General features: G+C 41.8%; 1 protein-coding gene across 2 annotated transcripts in view; it reads left to right on the top strand.

Annotated features, from left to right (window-relative positions):
- Positions 1-17,904, top strand: part of KCNH1 (potassium channel, voltage gated eag related subfamily H, member 1) — a 252,546-nt gene that overhangs the window by 23,580 nt on the left and 211,062 nt on the right. For both annotated transcript variants that reach the window (XM_015568819.1, XM_015568818.1), the window contains exons 4-5: positions 7,668-7,796; positions 12,844-12,962. In XM_015568819.1, the coding sequence (XP_015424305.1) occupies positions 7,668-7,796; positions 12,844-12,962 (248 nt within the window). The remainder of the gene's footprint in view (positions 1-7,667; positions 7,797-12,843; positions 12,963-17,904) is intronic.

The following is a 17,904-nucleotide window of genomic DNA, read 5'->3' as shown; positions in this document are numbered from 1 at the left end:
GGAGGGTGGGGGGAGGAGCCTGAGTGCAGAATTTTGTCAGTGGTGCCCGCTGATTGGCTCTTCCTCAGTTTGCCCAGCCCCAGACAGTGCCCAGGAGGTGGAAAGCACCACCTTTACTGTCAGGACTCCCGTCTGGTCTGAAGTAAAACTCTCCAAGAATCTAGCAAAGAGCCTGGCCTGGAGGAGCTGCTCAGCGAATGTTTGTGTTAGTGACTTTGAAAGGCTAGTCCCCAAGAAACAGATGAATGAAAGAAAAGCGTGAGATTCAGAGGGAGGGCATTGAAGTGGGGGATGAGCAGTGTGGGGCTGGACCAAGGGCGATGCCCCGGAAAACCAGACTGAACCTACGTGGATGGGAGGAGAGGAAGGAGGAGGCAGAGTTTGCTCCTGCTTTCAAACTTTCGGTTCATTAGATGGAAACTTTCAGCATTTCGAAGCAGTGTAGAGTCCCACGGGGGAAACGTCAACCCCCTTGGAGATTTTTAAAACGTGAAATGTCATCATCTCAAAGAGTGTTTATTTTTCTCTCTCATTTTTAAATGATTGCATGTTTACTATGGAGAATACATGAGGGTATAAAGAAGAAACAATCACCCCAAAGCCTCAAAGACTCAGAGAAATACTCCTATACTCTTAGCTGTTTGGTGTGTTTCCTTTCATTTTTTTTGCCTGTGCACATGTTACATAATTGATATGTTGACATAGGTGCAATTTGCAATCATACAATTATGTAATCTTCATCACAAAAATTTCCCCATCATTAAAATTCCCCATAAACATCATCTAGAAAGAAGTTTATTGATACTTTCTCTATTGTTGGATAATTTATAAGGCTCTAAATTTTCTTTATTAAACACATGTTAAAGTGAATATCTTTGTGCAAAGATATTTTGTGGACTTTATGAAATTTTTCCTAGAAGTTGAGTGTTACTGTGTCAAAGATTATGAACTAAGATTTCTGAGACATTTTGCCAAATAGTGTTCTGGGAAATTGAACCCATTTCCAAGTTCACTTGAAGATTACGAGCATCTGACTCGTCATACTGTACTAGCATTTAATAGTGTAATTTATCAAATTGCCTACAAGTAAATTTTTTTTGTTTGATGAGTATTTTTTAATGCTAGTGAGATTGAATAGTTTCCCTACTTAGTATTTTAAATTACCCTCTTATGTTAATTGTTCAGATTCTTTGCCCATATACGGCATTCTATTTCATTCTAGTGTTTTTCTTACTTATTTTCATAAGCTTTTTAATAAATTGTTTTGATTATTTTTCTCCTCTCCCATTCTTTAGTATTTGCAAGGACAACTTTGTACAAAGGATCTTCTTTGATAAGCATTCATGTTTTTCTAACCTTTGGGGGCGTTGGGAGTAGAAGGCTTCATGGTGTGATTTGGAGTGAGTATCTGGAATATTCATATCTTGAAGGATGGATTATCTGACAGGTTTGTGTCTATTGCCCAGTTGAACCAATAAACCTGGGCATTTTGGTAGCGCTCTATATTTTGTATTGTTACTTAGGTATTTCTCAGTATGCTAGAACATTTTCTGACATAAATGACAGTCATCATTAATAAACTCATTCAGTAAATATTTAGGCAGTCCCTATTGTGCTAGTCAGTTACTTTTCCCATTTTTTCAAGCAAGAAAATCAAGAAGTATCAGCCCCGAATGAAAGCAATATACCCTCCAGGTCACACTCCCCAGTGTGTGGCCAACTCCACAACTTGTGGCGAGGCCGGTGGCCCCGAGTTCTGGAGCTCTGGGCCCGATTCTCCATCAGAGAAACATTGTGCCAAGCCAGCAAGGAGAAGCTGCTGGCCAAGTACTTATTGATTACCTACTGTAGGCTGTGGGTATCCAGATATAAGAAACTGACTCTGCCTTTGAAAAGGTTACAATCTAGTTGTGGAGATGAATGTAATAGGAAAACAATCTTATTTTGCCTATTTTCCTAATGGATTGTCTTTTACTTATTCAGCTGCTTAGATTAAGGGATATTGATAAGTCATACACATAATGAAAAATATTTCTCCTATTAAAATTTTTCTTTATATATAAAAGTATAACATTTTTAAGTCAGTGTTTTCCTTTGTGTTTCTGAGCTTTATCTAACACTTAGGAATTTATTTATTATTATTATTTTTTATGTGGTTTTTATTGATTTTAGAAAGAGGAAGGGAGAGGGAGAAAGAGAGGGAGAGAGAGAGAAACATCAATGAGAGAGAAACATCAATCGACTGCCTCTTGCATGCCCCCTACTAGGGATTGAGCCTGCAATTCGGGCATGGGCTCTGACTGGAAATTGAACCTGGTGACCTCTTGGTGTGTGGGACAATGTTCAACCAACTGAGCCATACTGGCCGGGCAGGAATTTATTTTTATATGTTACATGGCATAGTAATCAAACTTAATTGACTTTCCACATTGTCTATGCGGTTGTCTCAGTATAGTTGTCCTCCCTTATCTGTGGGGGATACATTACAAGACCCCTCTCCCACTCCATGGATGTCTGAAACCCTGAATAGTATTGAAACCTACATATATTATCCTGCCTTTTCACTTAAGGGAAGCACTTTACGGCTTCTCATTGGCATGTCTGAATTGCCTGCATCACTACTCTTGAACTTTGGAGACATTATTAAGTAAAATAAGGGTTCCTAGAACACAAGCACTGGAGTTCTGCAGCAGTCGATTTGATCACCAAGACAGCTACTAAGTGACTAGTGGGTGGGGAGCACATACGGATTGGAGACGCTGGACAAAGGGATGGTTCACATCCTGGGCGGCATGGCAGGCCTTTGAAGATGTCATCCCAGTACTCAGTACAGTTCGAGATTTCACCACGCTATTCAGGACGATGTGCAATTTAAAACGTATGAAGTGTTATTTCTGGAATTTTCCATTAAATATTTTTGTGCCACAATTGACCGCAGGTAACTGAAACCTTGGAAAATGAAACCACAATAATGGGGGATTTCTGTACTATTTTTAAAGAATACAGTTCTTTCCTTCTAATTTGAAATGCCCTTTTCTTTATATGCTAAATTTCTCACATTCCTGGGTTTGTTTTTCTCCTCTCCTTTCCAAGAAATCCTTTTGTAATTCCTCTTTTTTTCAGAGAGGAAAGAAGAGAGAGAGAGAGAGAGAGAGAGAGATAGAAACATCAATGATGAGAGAGAATCATTGATTGGCTGCCTCCTGCAACCCCCCTACTGGGGATTAAGCCCACAGCATGGGCATGTGCCTTGACCATAATCAAACCCCAGACCCTTCAATCCACAGGCCAACAATCTATCCACTGAGCCAAACCAGCTAGGGCATCCTTTTGTAATTTATTAGATATGTAAGTTTGATTAAAAATGCTTTCCCACTGATCTTCCCCACATTTAAAATGGAGATAATGTCTTAGTAGCGATTTCATCTCACAGAGTTGTGAGAAGTAAACCATGTGTCAGGGCTTGGCTTCATTGTGGGAAGCATTCAACAAATGATATCACTATTTTTATTGTTGCTTTTTTTAGGGCCAATAGCAATGATCCTTAATTACTGCAGTAGGTAGTTTCTGTCATTTTTCTTTTCAAAAATTTCTTGGCCATTCTACTTTTATTTTTCAATTTGAATTGCATTTCCATTCATCAAGCTCCAAGGAAAACAAAGGGAAAAAGAATAATTGATATTCTGATTAAAATTGTATTAAGTTTATATATTAAATGGGGAGGTCTGACATTTTGCAAAATTGAATCTTCTTATCTACAAGCAGTGTAACTCTCTCTATTTAGATTTTGCTTTTTGTTCTTTAATCAAATATTTATTACATCGAGGTGTAAGCATTGATTTTTTCCCTAGTTTTCCCTTTGTTATGGTTGAATCTGGCCCCCTTCCTTTAAAATGGTTGGAGGCAGGTTTGGAGTTTCATTAAATTCCTTGAGATACATTCTCTTTTTAAGTCATCCAAACAACCCTGAAAGGTTATATGAGCATTTCAATTGGACAGGTGAAAAATTTAAAAGAAAGGGAGAAAGGAAAGTAGTAGTTTTAAATACCTATGTAGCAAACATATACATATACATACATACACATACATATATACATACATATACATATGCACATACATACACATACGCAACATATACATATGTACATACATATACACACACACACACACATATCTTTTATTTTAAGTAGGTCTATTATCCCCATTTAAAAACAGGGAAAACTGATAAACTGATTCCTAGGGAAGTTAAAGTCACCTGGCCAAGCCACAAAATAAACAGAGATAGGGCTCAAACCCAGGGCTTGGGATTCCATATCAGTTGTTCTAATGGCCAGTGGCCAACTATGTCCCCCTGGTGCTGTCTCATCCTCTGTGCGCTAGTCATTTGTCTTAATGAAGTTGACCGCAGGCCACTAGTCTGTTTCCTGGGGCAGGCTGCCATTCCCTGGTCCCGCCTCTGGGCCTAGCCGAATGGCCCAGCGCATGCAGCCCTTCCCAAGAGCCAATCGCAGTGGTTTGGCCGATTCTGTTGTTGTTGAATGTAGCCCGGCTGCCTGGTTACAGAGAGTACCTGGGAGAAGGCCCAGGCGAGGGAGAAGATGATGGAGGCCAAACATACTCTCATACACCTGAGCCTTGCTGTTTTTCTTGTATTGTTGTTGTTGTTTTGTGTTTGTTTTTATCTGATCCCAGATTTCTTTTTATTCTTATGCTGTCTTCTAAGACGTAAGTGAAAATTCAGGGGACTAACCTGAAACATTTTTAAGTTCTGCCAGTGAGTCTGGGTGTATCATGATGAAATAATGTCCCCACGGGGAGTCCAGAAAGGTTTAGCATTTGGTTATTTAAAGCAAGATGAGACCGAGGAAAAGATGTGGGTCTTGGTAGCAGTTTCGTGTTGGGAGAAAACTTGGATGAACTGAATGTGGAATCCAGTGCCCCTTTGCCTGAACAGTCCCATCCGAAAACACATATTATATTCAGTGTACTAGGGTTCCTTTTTTCCCACATCCTCACCAGCACTTGTCCTTTGTTTATTTCTTGATGGTAGCCATTCTGACAGGTGTGAGGTGATACCTCATTGTCATTTTAATTTTCATCTCTCTGATGTTTAGTGACTTTGAGCATTTTTTTATATGTCTCTTGGCCATTAGTATGTCCTCGAGCCTTCCTCTTTTGCTATCTGACTGCTGGGGTTGAAAAACCCCACCGCCAGGCTAGGTGCCAGGTTCATAAGTACATGACCCAAGGGAGCTATGTAGGGGATGAGAATCACAGAGTGACCAGAAGGAGGAGCTTGACCTGAACTGCCCCCTCCAGTGGGCATCCTCCGCCAGAAAAGAGCTGCTCTCACAGCAGCAGCAGCAGCAGCCTTTGCTCTCAGTAGGATTGTCAGATGCTGTTTCTCCTGGATGTGTGTATTGATCTTCCTTTAGTAGAAAGTTAATCATTGCCTCTTCGTCCTTTTCACAGAAACAGGACCTCAAATATTTGCTTTTCTTGGTTTTTCCACTGCAGATAGTTGGGTGAGGAGGCAGAATTTTAATAGTGGCTCTCATGATCTGGAAGATGTAGGTTGTCATCAGTTCCAGTAGTCATGAATGGATATAAAGATTAGATGGTACAGCCCCAACTGGAATGTTCACAGGCCGATAGAGCACAGTGGAGGACCCATGGTGGCAGCTGTGAAGGGGAGGGTGCTGGGGACTCCAGCAAGACAGGGCTGCTGGTGTTAGACTTCAATCATAGCTGTCCTCTCATCTGATTTATAACTTTGATAAATTAGAAGTGCTTTCTGGTTTACCACCTTAAGCGAAAATTGCTTAAAGTTTTCTTTAGAGCAGAAAGAAAATGGTTTTTTTGATTTGTTTGCTTTTTGCCTTACCAGCTAGGATACACCCGAGAGCTGTGGGTACATGGGCTCAGTTGGTGTGATGGTTTCTTTTTAGTTTTCCGTTGCTTAATTGAAAATGATTTTCAACCCCACAGCTTCTTAGGAGCGGACTGGGAGAAGCAGTAACACAGACTTTCCAAAAACAGTGGCTAATTCAGAGGCCACATTTTCTTGATTTTGGAAAGCCATTTGTGATCTTTGTATAGTGGATTTTTCTTTCAAAACACATTTTTCTTAGTGACATTATAATCCAGTTGTCTTCTAAGAGCGCCCAGAAACTGGCAGCTGAAAATTATGGAAAGGGAAAATGGACAGCGAATTAAAATTAACTATAGATGAACCCATAGATAATTAAGGTTTAAGGTGAATATTTCTCTTTTAATCTATTTGCTGCCTGTTTTACATGGGTTAGTCATATTTATATAAGTGGTGTAGCTGGATATGTAAACTAGGTATTAAGTTAGACTGGCTAATCCTAATGTTAATCAAAGACCTCTGTCTATTTGTATGATATGGAAGCTGATGTGATTGTGGGCAGAGAGACCCAGGTGACCTCTTGGGGATCTATTTCCATCTCCAAGATTCATTGAGTTATTTGCTTTCTATCTCCTAAAATAAAGTAAAATAAATACTGAGCCCACTGCCTGGAAGCTTCCCTAATACTTAACATAGAGAAATATTTATTGTATTTTAACTTGAAAATGGCTATCAAATAGTATGTAAAATTACTAGCCCAGTTATGCAAAATTCAACAAATAGTAGGTTCTTATATGCCCGATGCTGTTTTAGGGACTGGGAGACAAGAACTAGATAGGGAGGGACTTGTCATTGTTCTGTGTCTCATTTAATTTTGTGTCACAGAATTGATCAGTGAGACTTGCTGATGTCCTCTGGAGAGAGAAAACACTTGTTTTCCCTCATTATGTTTTGGAAGCTGGGGACTGACTTTGTGTAGGTATTTGGCCGATACTTGAGTGGGTATATGAGAAGTCAGTGAGAGGAGCCCTGCTCAGCTTCTCCCTCTGTAGATTAGGACAGCGCTTTGGAAGAGCTCATTTATCCCCTACTTTAGCTCAGGAGCAAGGACTAAAAGTTGAACCACCTTCACTGAGCTTTCTGAGCACTAATGTAATCACAACCCCGAACCACCCGGAAAACTCCCTTTCTCGGGGAGCCTTTGCTGGAGAATCATTGAGGTGTTTCTTTCCCTTCTCAATGTGTTGTCACTTGCTATTGTACTGGACCTTTAGAATTTTTATTTTGGGGAGAGAGACTTAGAAATACAGTTTCTGGTCCATGGTTGATGGAGCATATGGGCCACATTGGATGGATTCCCAAACTGGATTTTGACACTGGGGCCCTTTAGGAAATCTGGGTTTGCATGGTTTGCCGACCATGTTGGCAGTGCCCATTCTGGCCCCTTCTCTTTACTCCATCACATGGTCAAGTAAGTCTTTGTGTCTCTGGACCTTAGCTATTACCATACATTTGGAGGGATTTTTCAACCCATTTTCTCATCGTTTTACAAGGGTTAAGAGATCTGTGCTTACAACATTATTTTAAGAGGAGAAAGGCCACACTATGTAGTTACTGTGAAGGTTTTTATTCCAGCAAGAAGAGAAATTAATGGCATAATAACCCCAGTACCTGAAGGAGTGAAGTGTTTTTTTTTTTGAAAATTAATATTTGTAGCTATTCATTCTCAATTCTTTGCTTCCATAGCCCCTCAAATGAGAATGCAAATGACTGACCAGCCTTTTGATATTTCTTTCAGGGACACCTGTGTGGTTCTTTGTGAAAATTGCTCCAATTCGAAACGAACAGGATAAAGTGGTTTTATTTCTTTGCACTTTCAGTGACATAACAGCTTTCAAACAGCCAATTGAAGATGATTCATGTAAAGGTTTGTAATTCTGATTTGTATATTTGTGGCTTTTTTTTTTTTCCCTGCATTGTGAGCTGCATTACAGAGAATTTGAGGTTGCCAAGGAAATCTCTGCACAAAGATCAAGATTTAAACTTTGATAGTAAAGCATTTTATTGCTCTGGAATGTATTGAGGGAGGAGAAGGGGAGAATAAAAGCTTTGTTTAGGGAAGCATCTGAATCAGTTTTATACCTGTTCAGATCAATCCTTTCCAATGAAGTTTAGAAGAAGGTAGTTGGGCATCTCTGGCCTCATCAGAATCCTCTTGGGTTTTCACATGACAGATGTCAGTCACCTAAATGAGGTAGTCCTTGGCCACATTCATCTTTATGTATACACACATCTTTAAATTTGACTGAGTTCTAGGATTTCAAGATTGTTACAGTAGACTTTAGCCCATTTCTATCAGTGTGGTTGAGTAAGTCTGCAGCCATTTCATTTATTTGAAACATGGTATTAATGAGCATGAGTAACATTTCCATGCGTGTCATTTAATCAGCTGTGACCACAGATGTTACCATACACCTCAGCCACACCACTGCACGCATTGTTTGAATAATATTGGTGATTAGGAAAGGAGACGGCTCAGATTTCTAGAACAACTGTCCTCCAGAAGAGGCCCACTCACCAGGATATATAAAAGATGGCACGTTGTTCCCAGAGGTTTGGGATTCGAGGGTGTCATGGCATTCTTTTTCATCCCTCTTCCAAAGCGTCTACTCATGATAACTGGGATGCTAGGGGCGCATTCATACTGCAGTGCTCCCTGGCTCTGTGCCTGTAGTTGACTTCCCAGCTCTGCCAGAGAGCTCTGCGCCCATGGTTTCCTGCGACTCAGCAGAGAGATGAGAGTGGAACCCAGGGGAGGCAAACTGGGGCCTATTATTCTCGATGTGACCAAATTGGGATTGTTAAATGGGAATTATAGGAGGAACTAAAAAGCATTAATTATGTGGATGCTCTCAGGGGCTGTGTCCCGTGAGGATATTTAAAATCCTAGCACATGTGGATGCTCACATTTACAGAGCTCAGAGCATAGTACTGTGTATACCGGTCCATTTTTATTTTATTTTTTTACTGATAGTGTAGCAAATCAATTTCAGCCTGCCTTTTGGTTGAAGACTACAGCAGATGTGAAGTCTCCCACCAGTGTCTCGGCCTCCTGCAGGCTCCCTTTCTCCTGCAGACGTGGGATTCCCTGCTTTCTAGTTTCTGACTGGAAGATTTCTCAGTGCAAGAGCTATTACTAGGTGATAGGCTCCCTCACGATTAAGTGACATCTTGCTGCCACCTAGAAAGGCCATTTGCTTTAACTGAATAAACTCACAAATAATATTTTAAAGGTAATCAGATATTGTGACATTTATTTTTGCAAGTTTTCTCTTAACAACGTAAACTGCGTGATTAGATCGAGCCAGAATGTTTTCACCACCACTGGAACATTTTCAGGTGACATATAGGTGTTATTTAGTGGGAAAGGCATACTCAATAGAGAACACGCCTCACATGTCACCTGCTGTCTGCATTTGATTCTCATGAAACCTGAAAGAAGACATAAGTCACATTTTGTGTGATAAATGAGACTCACTTATATGAGTGATGTGGTGAGACTCACTGAGGTTTATTTTTCAGAAATAAAATGTTCCACTTCATTTAACCTGCTTCAACAATGTATTTCCTTCACACACACACACACACACACACACACACACACACACACTTTCGTCCTCAATGTAGGCATGCTGCTAGTGGATCATGCCTAATGTCTCCTCCCGGACATGCTTTATAAGCCTGTCCATTTCAAAAGCCATGGCAGATACGTGTAGACCCTCCCACTTGTCATGTCGCTGTGCCCCTGGCCCACGCTGATTTGGTGGTCTGCTTAGGACAAGGTCAAATTTTATACTAGTCTGTTTATGATAGAAGAACGTGATCATTCTCCAGGCCTTGTTCATAAGCCTATAAACTGCAGTTTTGGCCTCAAGGACCAAGTCGAGATGGAAAGTGTGCTGCCCTGTGGCTGGGTTGCTCTCTGACTTGGCATTTCTCCTTGGGCGTGCTCTCTCATTGTGAGATCCCACAGGCCCAGTGGCGGCGTCTTGGTCCCACACGTCCATCAGCATCCAGGGTCTTAAGAGTGTTGCTGACTTAGGCTTGTTTAAAAGGTGCTTTCCCACCCTCAGATCAGTCTTTTTAAAGCCACTTGGGCTGATTATCTCTAAAATGACTTTATTTTCTCTGACCATGCAGTGCCTAACTTTGGGCGTGGGAATGGGGCAAGTGCATCCTAATAGTGGATTCGAGAAATCAGTTGGTGCCTAATATTTTCCCACAAACAACCCACAAAGGGGTAAACACATGGCAATAGTCTATTTAACACTTGACGCCAAGTAACTGGCCTTTCTCCCAGAGCTCCGAGCACAGGTGACGGGCCTGGGAAAGGCTCTCTGAGCTCCCTCTTTCATTTAATATATAAGCTCTCATGATCCTTTTGATGAATTATCCAGGCCCTTGACTTCCTCTTCTTCTCTTTTCTGTCCATCTTCTGGCTTATTCCCTTTTTCTCTGACAAAAAGCACCCACAGATGGTATGGAGCAGGCATGAAGGCCAAGCTAGGTTTGCTGCTTGGGAACAGCTCTGGGGCGTGTGCGTGTGCGTGTGCGTGCATGTGTGTGTGTGCATGTGTGTGTGTGCGCGCGTGTGCGTGTGCATGTGTGTGTGTGTGTGTGTGTGTGTGTGTGTGTGTAGGCTGAATGAGAAAGTGGAAATTCTTGGCTGAAATAAGAATCTGTGATGCTCCAGGGGTTTCATTTGTTTATCTCTTGCTTTCTGTCCTTGTGGGTAATGGGGAATAGACTACAGTGTATTTTTCTCTGTCCCATTCTCCCTGCTGAGCCAGCCTTGGGCAAGTGCGCAGGGAAGAGCCAGAGTGTAAGGCTCAGGCCCTTCTCTCTGCATTGCTCACCGAAGAATGAGTCACCCCTCTTGTTTTTTTCTCAGACCCCCACCAAGTAATCTCACATTAAAGGAGCAAACCCATTGTCAAAGATGCATGTAATGTCTTCTAAATGTATAGTTAAATGTGAGCCAAATGCAGACAACAAACGGAATGGAAAACTCCAGAGGAGATTTTTGAAGGCCAGAGATTTAGAATAGTTGGAGATGAGAGCTCTGGCAAGCGGTGGTAACTGCCGGCCTGTTTTAATGTGTCTTCTTCATGTGGGAGATTTGTGAGGCACTCGGGAAAGAAACAGAGTAATGGATACAAGCCACAGGCCCCTTCTTCCCACCCTCCCCCCCGCCGCCCCCAGTATTAACATTTTATCTTATTCCCTTAGGATGATGGAAAGGTGATGATTTAGTGACTGCTGCTTGAAGACATCATTGTAGATTTTTGGTTATTTGTTCCTTGGTAGGGAAAAGATGGGGGAGGAAGACTTGAGGACATTTAGGCAGTGTCCACATTGACCATCCATCCCATGTGTCCATTGTTCCCTTCGGGACGTTGGGTTATGGCACCAGCTCCTCTCAGAGAATCTGTGACTCTACAGATTAGGACAACCTTCCCATGGGGGTGAGGACGCCTTACAGGGGTTCTCTGCAGCTTCTACTCAAAGTGACGGGCATGAGTTCCCAGGGAGGGGCCTGTGGATGTCTTTCCTGGTATCCCTGGACCTACTCTCAGAGGAGCTGGAGTTCCATTTCTTCTGGTCTGGGGAGGATTCAGGGCCATTCTTCTGCCTAGCTGCATTGTCCTCTAGATTCGGAGTCTGTGTTGGGAAGGTGCTCCAGGGCAGCACTTGGCCGATGAGGTTTCTGCAGCCAGGCACTGAATACTGCCAAACTTTAAAGGACAAGAAATAAAATCGCCTTGTCCTGATTTTAGCTGTCATGGAAAAATAGTTGCATGCTCTGTTTATTTTCTGGGGACCCTCAACCCCAAGGTTGGCCTTGAGAACCCCGACAGGCTTTCAGGGGTTCCGTGAGGCAGTTGTCTTGGCCAACCTTGATGCAAATGGGTTGTTGGATTTTGGAAGGGACAGTTGTCTTTGGGGACCTTAAAAAGATCACCCATATGTCTTAAATTCTCAGTAAAGATCACTCATACATCCTAGATTCTGGGTATCAAGTGTGCTGGATTAGAAAAAGATCAGTATTGTCTTTTTCCTGGATAGACTGACGAGTCCAGATGGCCAAGGAGTCCTCGCGACAACCTCCGCTATAGCCCGTCAGTCAGAGCCCATTTGTTTTACCAGGCAAACGCCCCCTGAGTGTGGGGAGGTAGAGTATTTAATGTTCACTTCACAGATGAGATACCTAAGCCCAGGTACCTTGTTGGGGATTACAAAGCTGGAGGCAGAGATGGGATTTGTATACAGATTCTTTCTGGGACTCTGGATCCTGAGTTCAGTCCAAGTCTCTCCAAATTTCTTGTTTTAAGGGGACCTGTCACCAACTGTCTTTCCCCCAATCCCAGAGCAGACTAAAGTCTGCCCGTGCTTTCCCCCCACTTACCCACGGGTTAAATTCATTTTTTATTCTCCTGGCCTTGGAGAATGGAATGGCCGATTGACAGTGTGTCCGTTTGAAACCCGGGGTGAGCTGGGCCTCTGCTAGATCAGATGCCGGGGTTGAGCTCAGGCACAAGGTCAGAGAAGCATCGCGATTGCCTCTAGTGTCTGGCCGGAAAGCCTTGGGCCAGATTGGAGAGATCTGGGTTCTAGACTCTTTCTAGGTGTCTAGGCACCCCGTGCCTCAGTTTCCCTTTTGTAAACAGGTGCTAAAACCCGCCCCACCTACGTCACAAAGTCATAATGAGGATACAGTGAGCGTGCAGGGCAAAGCGGCACAGATTTGAGCATCTCTGTGTGCTTTTCTGAGCAGCAGGCTTCATTGTGACCACGGGCAGGGAGTTCAGGAAGCCATGGGGTGTCTGCTTCTGACAGTGTCACTTGTGGTGTGACTGTCCGTGTACCTTCAGGATGTGGCTGAACTTGTCTCTTTTCTCTTCCGCATGCTCCAGGCTGGGGGAAGTTTGCTCGGCTGACCAGAGCGCTGACAAGCAGCAGGGGAGTCCTGCAGCAGCTGGCTCCCAGCGTGCAGAAAGGCGAGAACGTGCACAAGCACTCCCGCCTGGCCGAGGTAAGGGCGAGGGTCATCTCATCTTATACTTCACTTCTGTGGGGCCCAGGGGCTGAGTAAATGGTGCACAGCACGTGTGCTGGCTTGGAGGGAACCTTCAGGATTCCCAGACTTTTGACCTGGCTGGGCTGCATACCACGATGTATGACTTTGGGTAAGTGACCAAGCTCCCATCTGTAAAAGGGACTGCAGACAGCTCTCTTCCAAGTTGCTTGAGCTTACACGTGTCAATTCACTTTTTTGAAGGAGTAGGGAAGGAGCTAGAAGTGCTATATATATGAAAGGGGGTTGTACCTGTAGACCATAAATATATATATATATATTTGAACAATATATAGGATCAGAGGAAAAGAAGATACAGGAAGCAAAAAGAAAACAAAACCACATATGATCCCGACTAACCAGGCTGGTATTCTCCCTTTTGCTGGGACAAGTCCTTGGGTGATATTCACACTTTTTGGTATCTTGTAATTTAAATACTTAAAATATATAAAATTAACTATAATTAATGCACCTTATGTTAGATGATGAGGGGATAAAAGAGGGAAGAAAATAAAAGTATTTGCTTAGCATATGTACACAGGTATATGTTTTATATAAACATTCATAACAAAATAAAAAATATTTATAACTCAACCTGCTCTGTAGTTTTCTCCACTTAACTTAATACCCTCTAATGTACTATACAGTTTACTTATTTATTGTGTTTCTTGTCCACTAATGTGTCCTAAGCACTTAAAACAGTGATTGGCACATAGTACATGCTCATCAGTAGTAAGTGTTTTTTAACTGACCAAATGGATAAAAAAAGGAAAGGATGTTAGTGTTTTTGTCTACCTGTCTTGCATAAGAAATTGCTCATTGCTTGGCAATGTGAGGCAAACATCTGAGTCACATCCCAGGGGCTAGTAAATTTTAGTTAACTTGGCTACAGGCTTGCCAATTTTATGGATCTTTCCGAAGAACCAGCTTTTGATTTTGTTGATTTTCTCTAATGGTTTTCTGTTTTGAATTTTATTGATTTCTGCTCTAATTTTTATTATTTCTTTTCTTCTGCCTACTTTGGATTTAATTGGCTGGTTTTTTTCCTAGTTTCCTAAGGTGGGAACTTAGATGATCGATTTTTGATCTTTCTTCTTTTCTAATATATGCATTCAGGGCGATAGATTTCCTCCTAACCGCTGCTTTCACTGCAGGCCACACATTTTGATAAGTTGTGTTTTCATTTTCATTGGCCTCAAAATATTTTTAAATGTGTCTTGAGATTTCTTTGATCCCATGTGTTATTTAGAAGTGTGTTGTCCAAATCTTTTGGGATTTTACAGCTATCTTTCTGTTATTGACTTCTAGTTTAATTTCATTGTGGTCTGAGAGCAGACATTGTGTAATTTTTACTCTTTTAAATTTGTGAAGGTGTGTTTGATGGCCCAGAATGTGGTCTAGCTTGGTGAATGTTGCAGGTGAGCTGAGAAGAAAGTGTATTCTGCTGCTGTTGTCAGGTATATCCAGGTTATGGATGGTGCTATATAGATCCTTACTGATTGTCTGCCTGTTGGTTCTGTCCATTTCTGATAGAGGGGTGTTCAGGTCTCCATCTCTAATAGTGGGTTCATCTCTTTCTCCGTCTGGTGCTATCAGTTTTTGCCACACGATTTTGATGCTCTATTGTCTGGTGCATTACCATTAAGGATTGTTATATCTTCTTAAAAATCGACCTCTTTTTCATTATGTAATGCCCTTCACTATCCCTGATAACTGTTCTTGCTTTGAAGTCTGGTCTGTCAGAAATTAATATGGCTACTTTAGCTTTCTTTTTTTTTCTTTTCTTTTCTTTTTTTTGTGTTAATCTATACCCAAGGATTTTTTTTTTTTTTATAGAGAGAAGTGGAAGAGATGGAGAGGGAGAAAGAGAGCGAGAGCGAGAGAGAAAATGTGAGAGAGACACATTGATTGGTTGCCTCCTGCATGCACCTACACTGGGGCTGGGGATCAGGTATGTGCCTTTGAGCAGCAATTGAACCTGCCACCTTTGGTGCATGGGCTGATTCTATAACCACTTAGCATACCGGCCAGTCCTCTAACTTTCTTTTGATTAGTGTTAGCATGGTATAAATTTCTTCATCCTTTTATTTTAATCTATATGTGTATTTATATTTCAAGTGGATTTCTTACAAACAACATATCATTGTCTCATTTTTTGATCCACATTTATAATCTCTGGTGTGATTGGTACATTTAGACTATTGATGTTTAAAGTGATTATTGATATAGTTGGATTAATATTTACCATATTAGTTCTTTTCTATTTGTGCCCTTGTTCTTTGTTCCTGTTTTGTCTTCCACTCTTTTTCTGCCTTTTGTAGTTTTAATTAAGCATTTTGTGTGATTCTGTTTTCACTCCTTTCTTAGCACATCAATTATACTTCTTTTCTTTTCTTTCTTTTTTTTTAGCGGTTGTCCTAGAGTTTGCAGTGTAAATTTACAAATAATCCAGGTCTACTTTCAAATAACACTGTGCTGCTTATGACAAAATATTCCTAATTCCTCTCTCCTGTTCCTTGTATGTGGGTTTGTGTTTTGTGTGTGTGTGTGTGTGTGTGTGTGTGTGTGTTTTGGTCATTTATCCAGCTAGGTGTCCTCTGAGCTTCCTGTAGTTTTGTGTCTGACATGAATTTAGAGAAATTCCCAGTCATTATTGCTTCAAATGTTTTTTGTTTCTCGCTCCTCCCTCGGTATTCTCATTACCTGTATCTGAACACCTTTTGTATTGTCCCACAGTACTTGCACATTCTGTTCTATTTTGGGGAGTCCTTTTTTTCTTTGCATTTCAGTTTTGGAGGTTTCTATTTGACATAGCCTCAAACTCAGAGATATTTTTCCTGAGCTGTGTTCAGTCTTCTAATAAGCTCCTTCAAGTCATTCTTCATTTCGGTTACAGTGTTTTTGGTTTTTTCTTGGAATTTCCATTTCTCTGCTTACATTATCTACCTGGTTTCATGTGTTACTTTTTCCATGAGAGCTCTTAGCCTATTAGTCATCATTGTTTTAAATTCCTGGTCAGATAATTCCAACATCCCTGAATGTCTGGGTCTGGTTCTGTTGCTAGCTCTGGCTCTTCACATTGTGTTTTTTTTTTTTTTTTTTGCCTGTTAGTATGACTTGCAACTCTTTGTTGACAGCTGGACAGGATGTACTGGGTAAAAGAAATGGGCAAAGAGGCCCTCAGTGATGTGGTGGTGAGGTGTGGGCGAGAGGAAACATCTATAGTCCTGTGAATAGCTCCTGCAGTGATCCGCGCCCCTGGGCTGTGCACTTCACATATCTATGAAAGAACAGGGAAGGAGGCAGTCTAGGGTCAGGGAAGCACCAGGCCACAGTGCAGATCTGAGAGAGGCCGTGCCATCCCCGCAGTGCCCGCTGCAGCAGAGATGCCAGCTCGAGGAGTCCTGTACCGGGGACTCAGCCACCTCCTCGCCCAGCTATTGGCAGGTGCTTCCTTGGAAAGCTCAGGTTTCTGTCCTTAGGAAGCGAACAGGAGTTCGTCCGCTAACTGCACACCTGCAGCAGGGCAGAGAACCCTTTCCGGCAGCGGAATCTGAGAGAGCACAGCTCCGAGTGCCACCACCTCATTACTGTCACTCCTTCTGCCTCAGGAGGGAGGAAGTTGTGGCCGGTGTATGATCCACTCTGTGTGTGGCCTTCAGGTAGGAGTGACCCCGCTGGGATTTGGTCTGGCTGGGACGACTCTAGTGACAGCCACTCTCTCCATGGAGCATCTGTGGCCAAGACGTGGAGGGAAGCCACCTTTTCTGTCACATCCTCTCACCTCTTCCCTGAGAAGGAGCCAGGTCAAGATATAACCTGACGTATGCACTTGTGGCTAGCGGGCAGGCACATCCATTCCACCATGCCAGGGTCGTAAGTGCTGCCTGGCTCACAGCTCCTGATACTCACCAACTTATTACAAGATCTGGTAGCCACCCTGTGTGCTTCTGTTTCTCATGTAGATGACAGGAGTGATGGACTGAGACAGCGGTACAGGTTACAACTCATTTGGCAACTTATTTAGCTGTGTCATTTGGGGCAAGTCATTTCACATCTAAGAGCTTCTGTTTCTTCCTCTTCCTTCTCTTCAAAAGGAGGTAGTATATGTTCAAATGCGAACATGTACCCATTAGATTAATGAGGCATAAGGAGGATTCTGAGTGCCAACATGTTGGCATATAGTAAATGCGCAATAATATTAGATTTTGACTCTTGGTTCTTTATATCCCTTTAGAAAAACTTTCTTAAGTTTCAGAAATAAAACAGATTCTTTATCAGATTTTAAAGCATAAGAGGTATATAAAGTAGAAAGTGAAAGCTTAGAAGTAATTATTTTTTAACAGAGCATGATTTTATTACAAATATTTAGATAGGATTTATATTGCTTTTTTAAATAAAAATTTGGGTCATACTATACATATTATTTTCTAATTTGCTTTCTTCTCCACTTACTGGTATATTTGGGATATTTCCCTAAGAACACATATCCCCTTTATACTTTTAAATATATAGGTTTTTATTTATTTCAGAGAGAGGAAAGGAGAGGGAGTGAGAGATAGAAACATCGATGATGAGAGAGAACCATACATTGGTTGCCTCCTGCATACCCCCCACTGGGGATCAAGCCCACAATTCGGGCATGTGCCCTTACCAGGAATTGAACAGGAACCTCTTGTTCAATTGTTGAGCATGGGTCAATGCTCAACCATTGAGCCACACCAGCCCCTTTATTCTTTTTAATGGTTGCTTTATATTCTGTTGCATGACTATATCCAAACCTGTTTAGCTCTCCCCGTGTGGATGCATATTAAGGTTGTTACTAATCTTCGGTACTTACAAAGAATGCATCAGTGAGTCTCCTTGTATGTATAATTTTGGTTTTAATTTAGAAATATTT

The sequence above is a fragment of the Myotis davidii genome, unplaced genomic scaffold, assembly GCF_000327345.1.
Source record: "Myotis davidii unplaced genomic scaffold, ASM32734v1 scaffold1525, whole genome shotgun sequence".
NCBI lineage: Eukaryota > Metazoa > Chordata > Mammalia > Chiroptera > Vespertilionidae > Myotis > Myotis davidii.
Note: the sequence above shows the minus strand (reverse complement) of the source record. Positions and strands in the feature narration are given on the sequence as shown.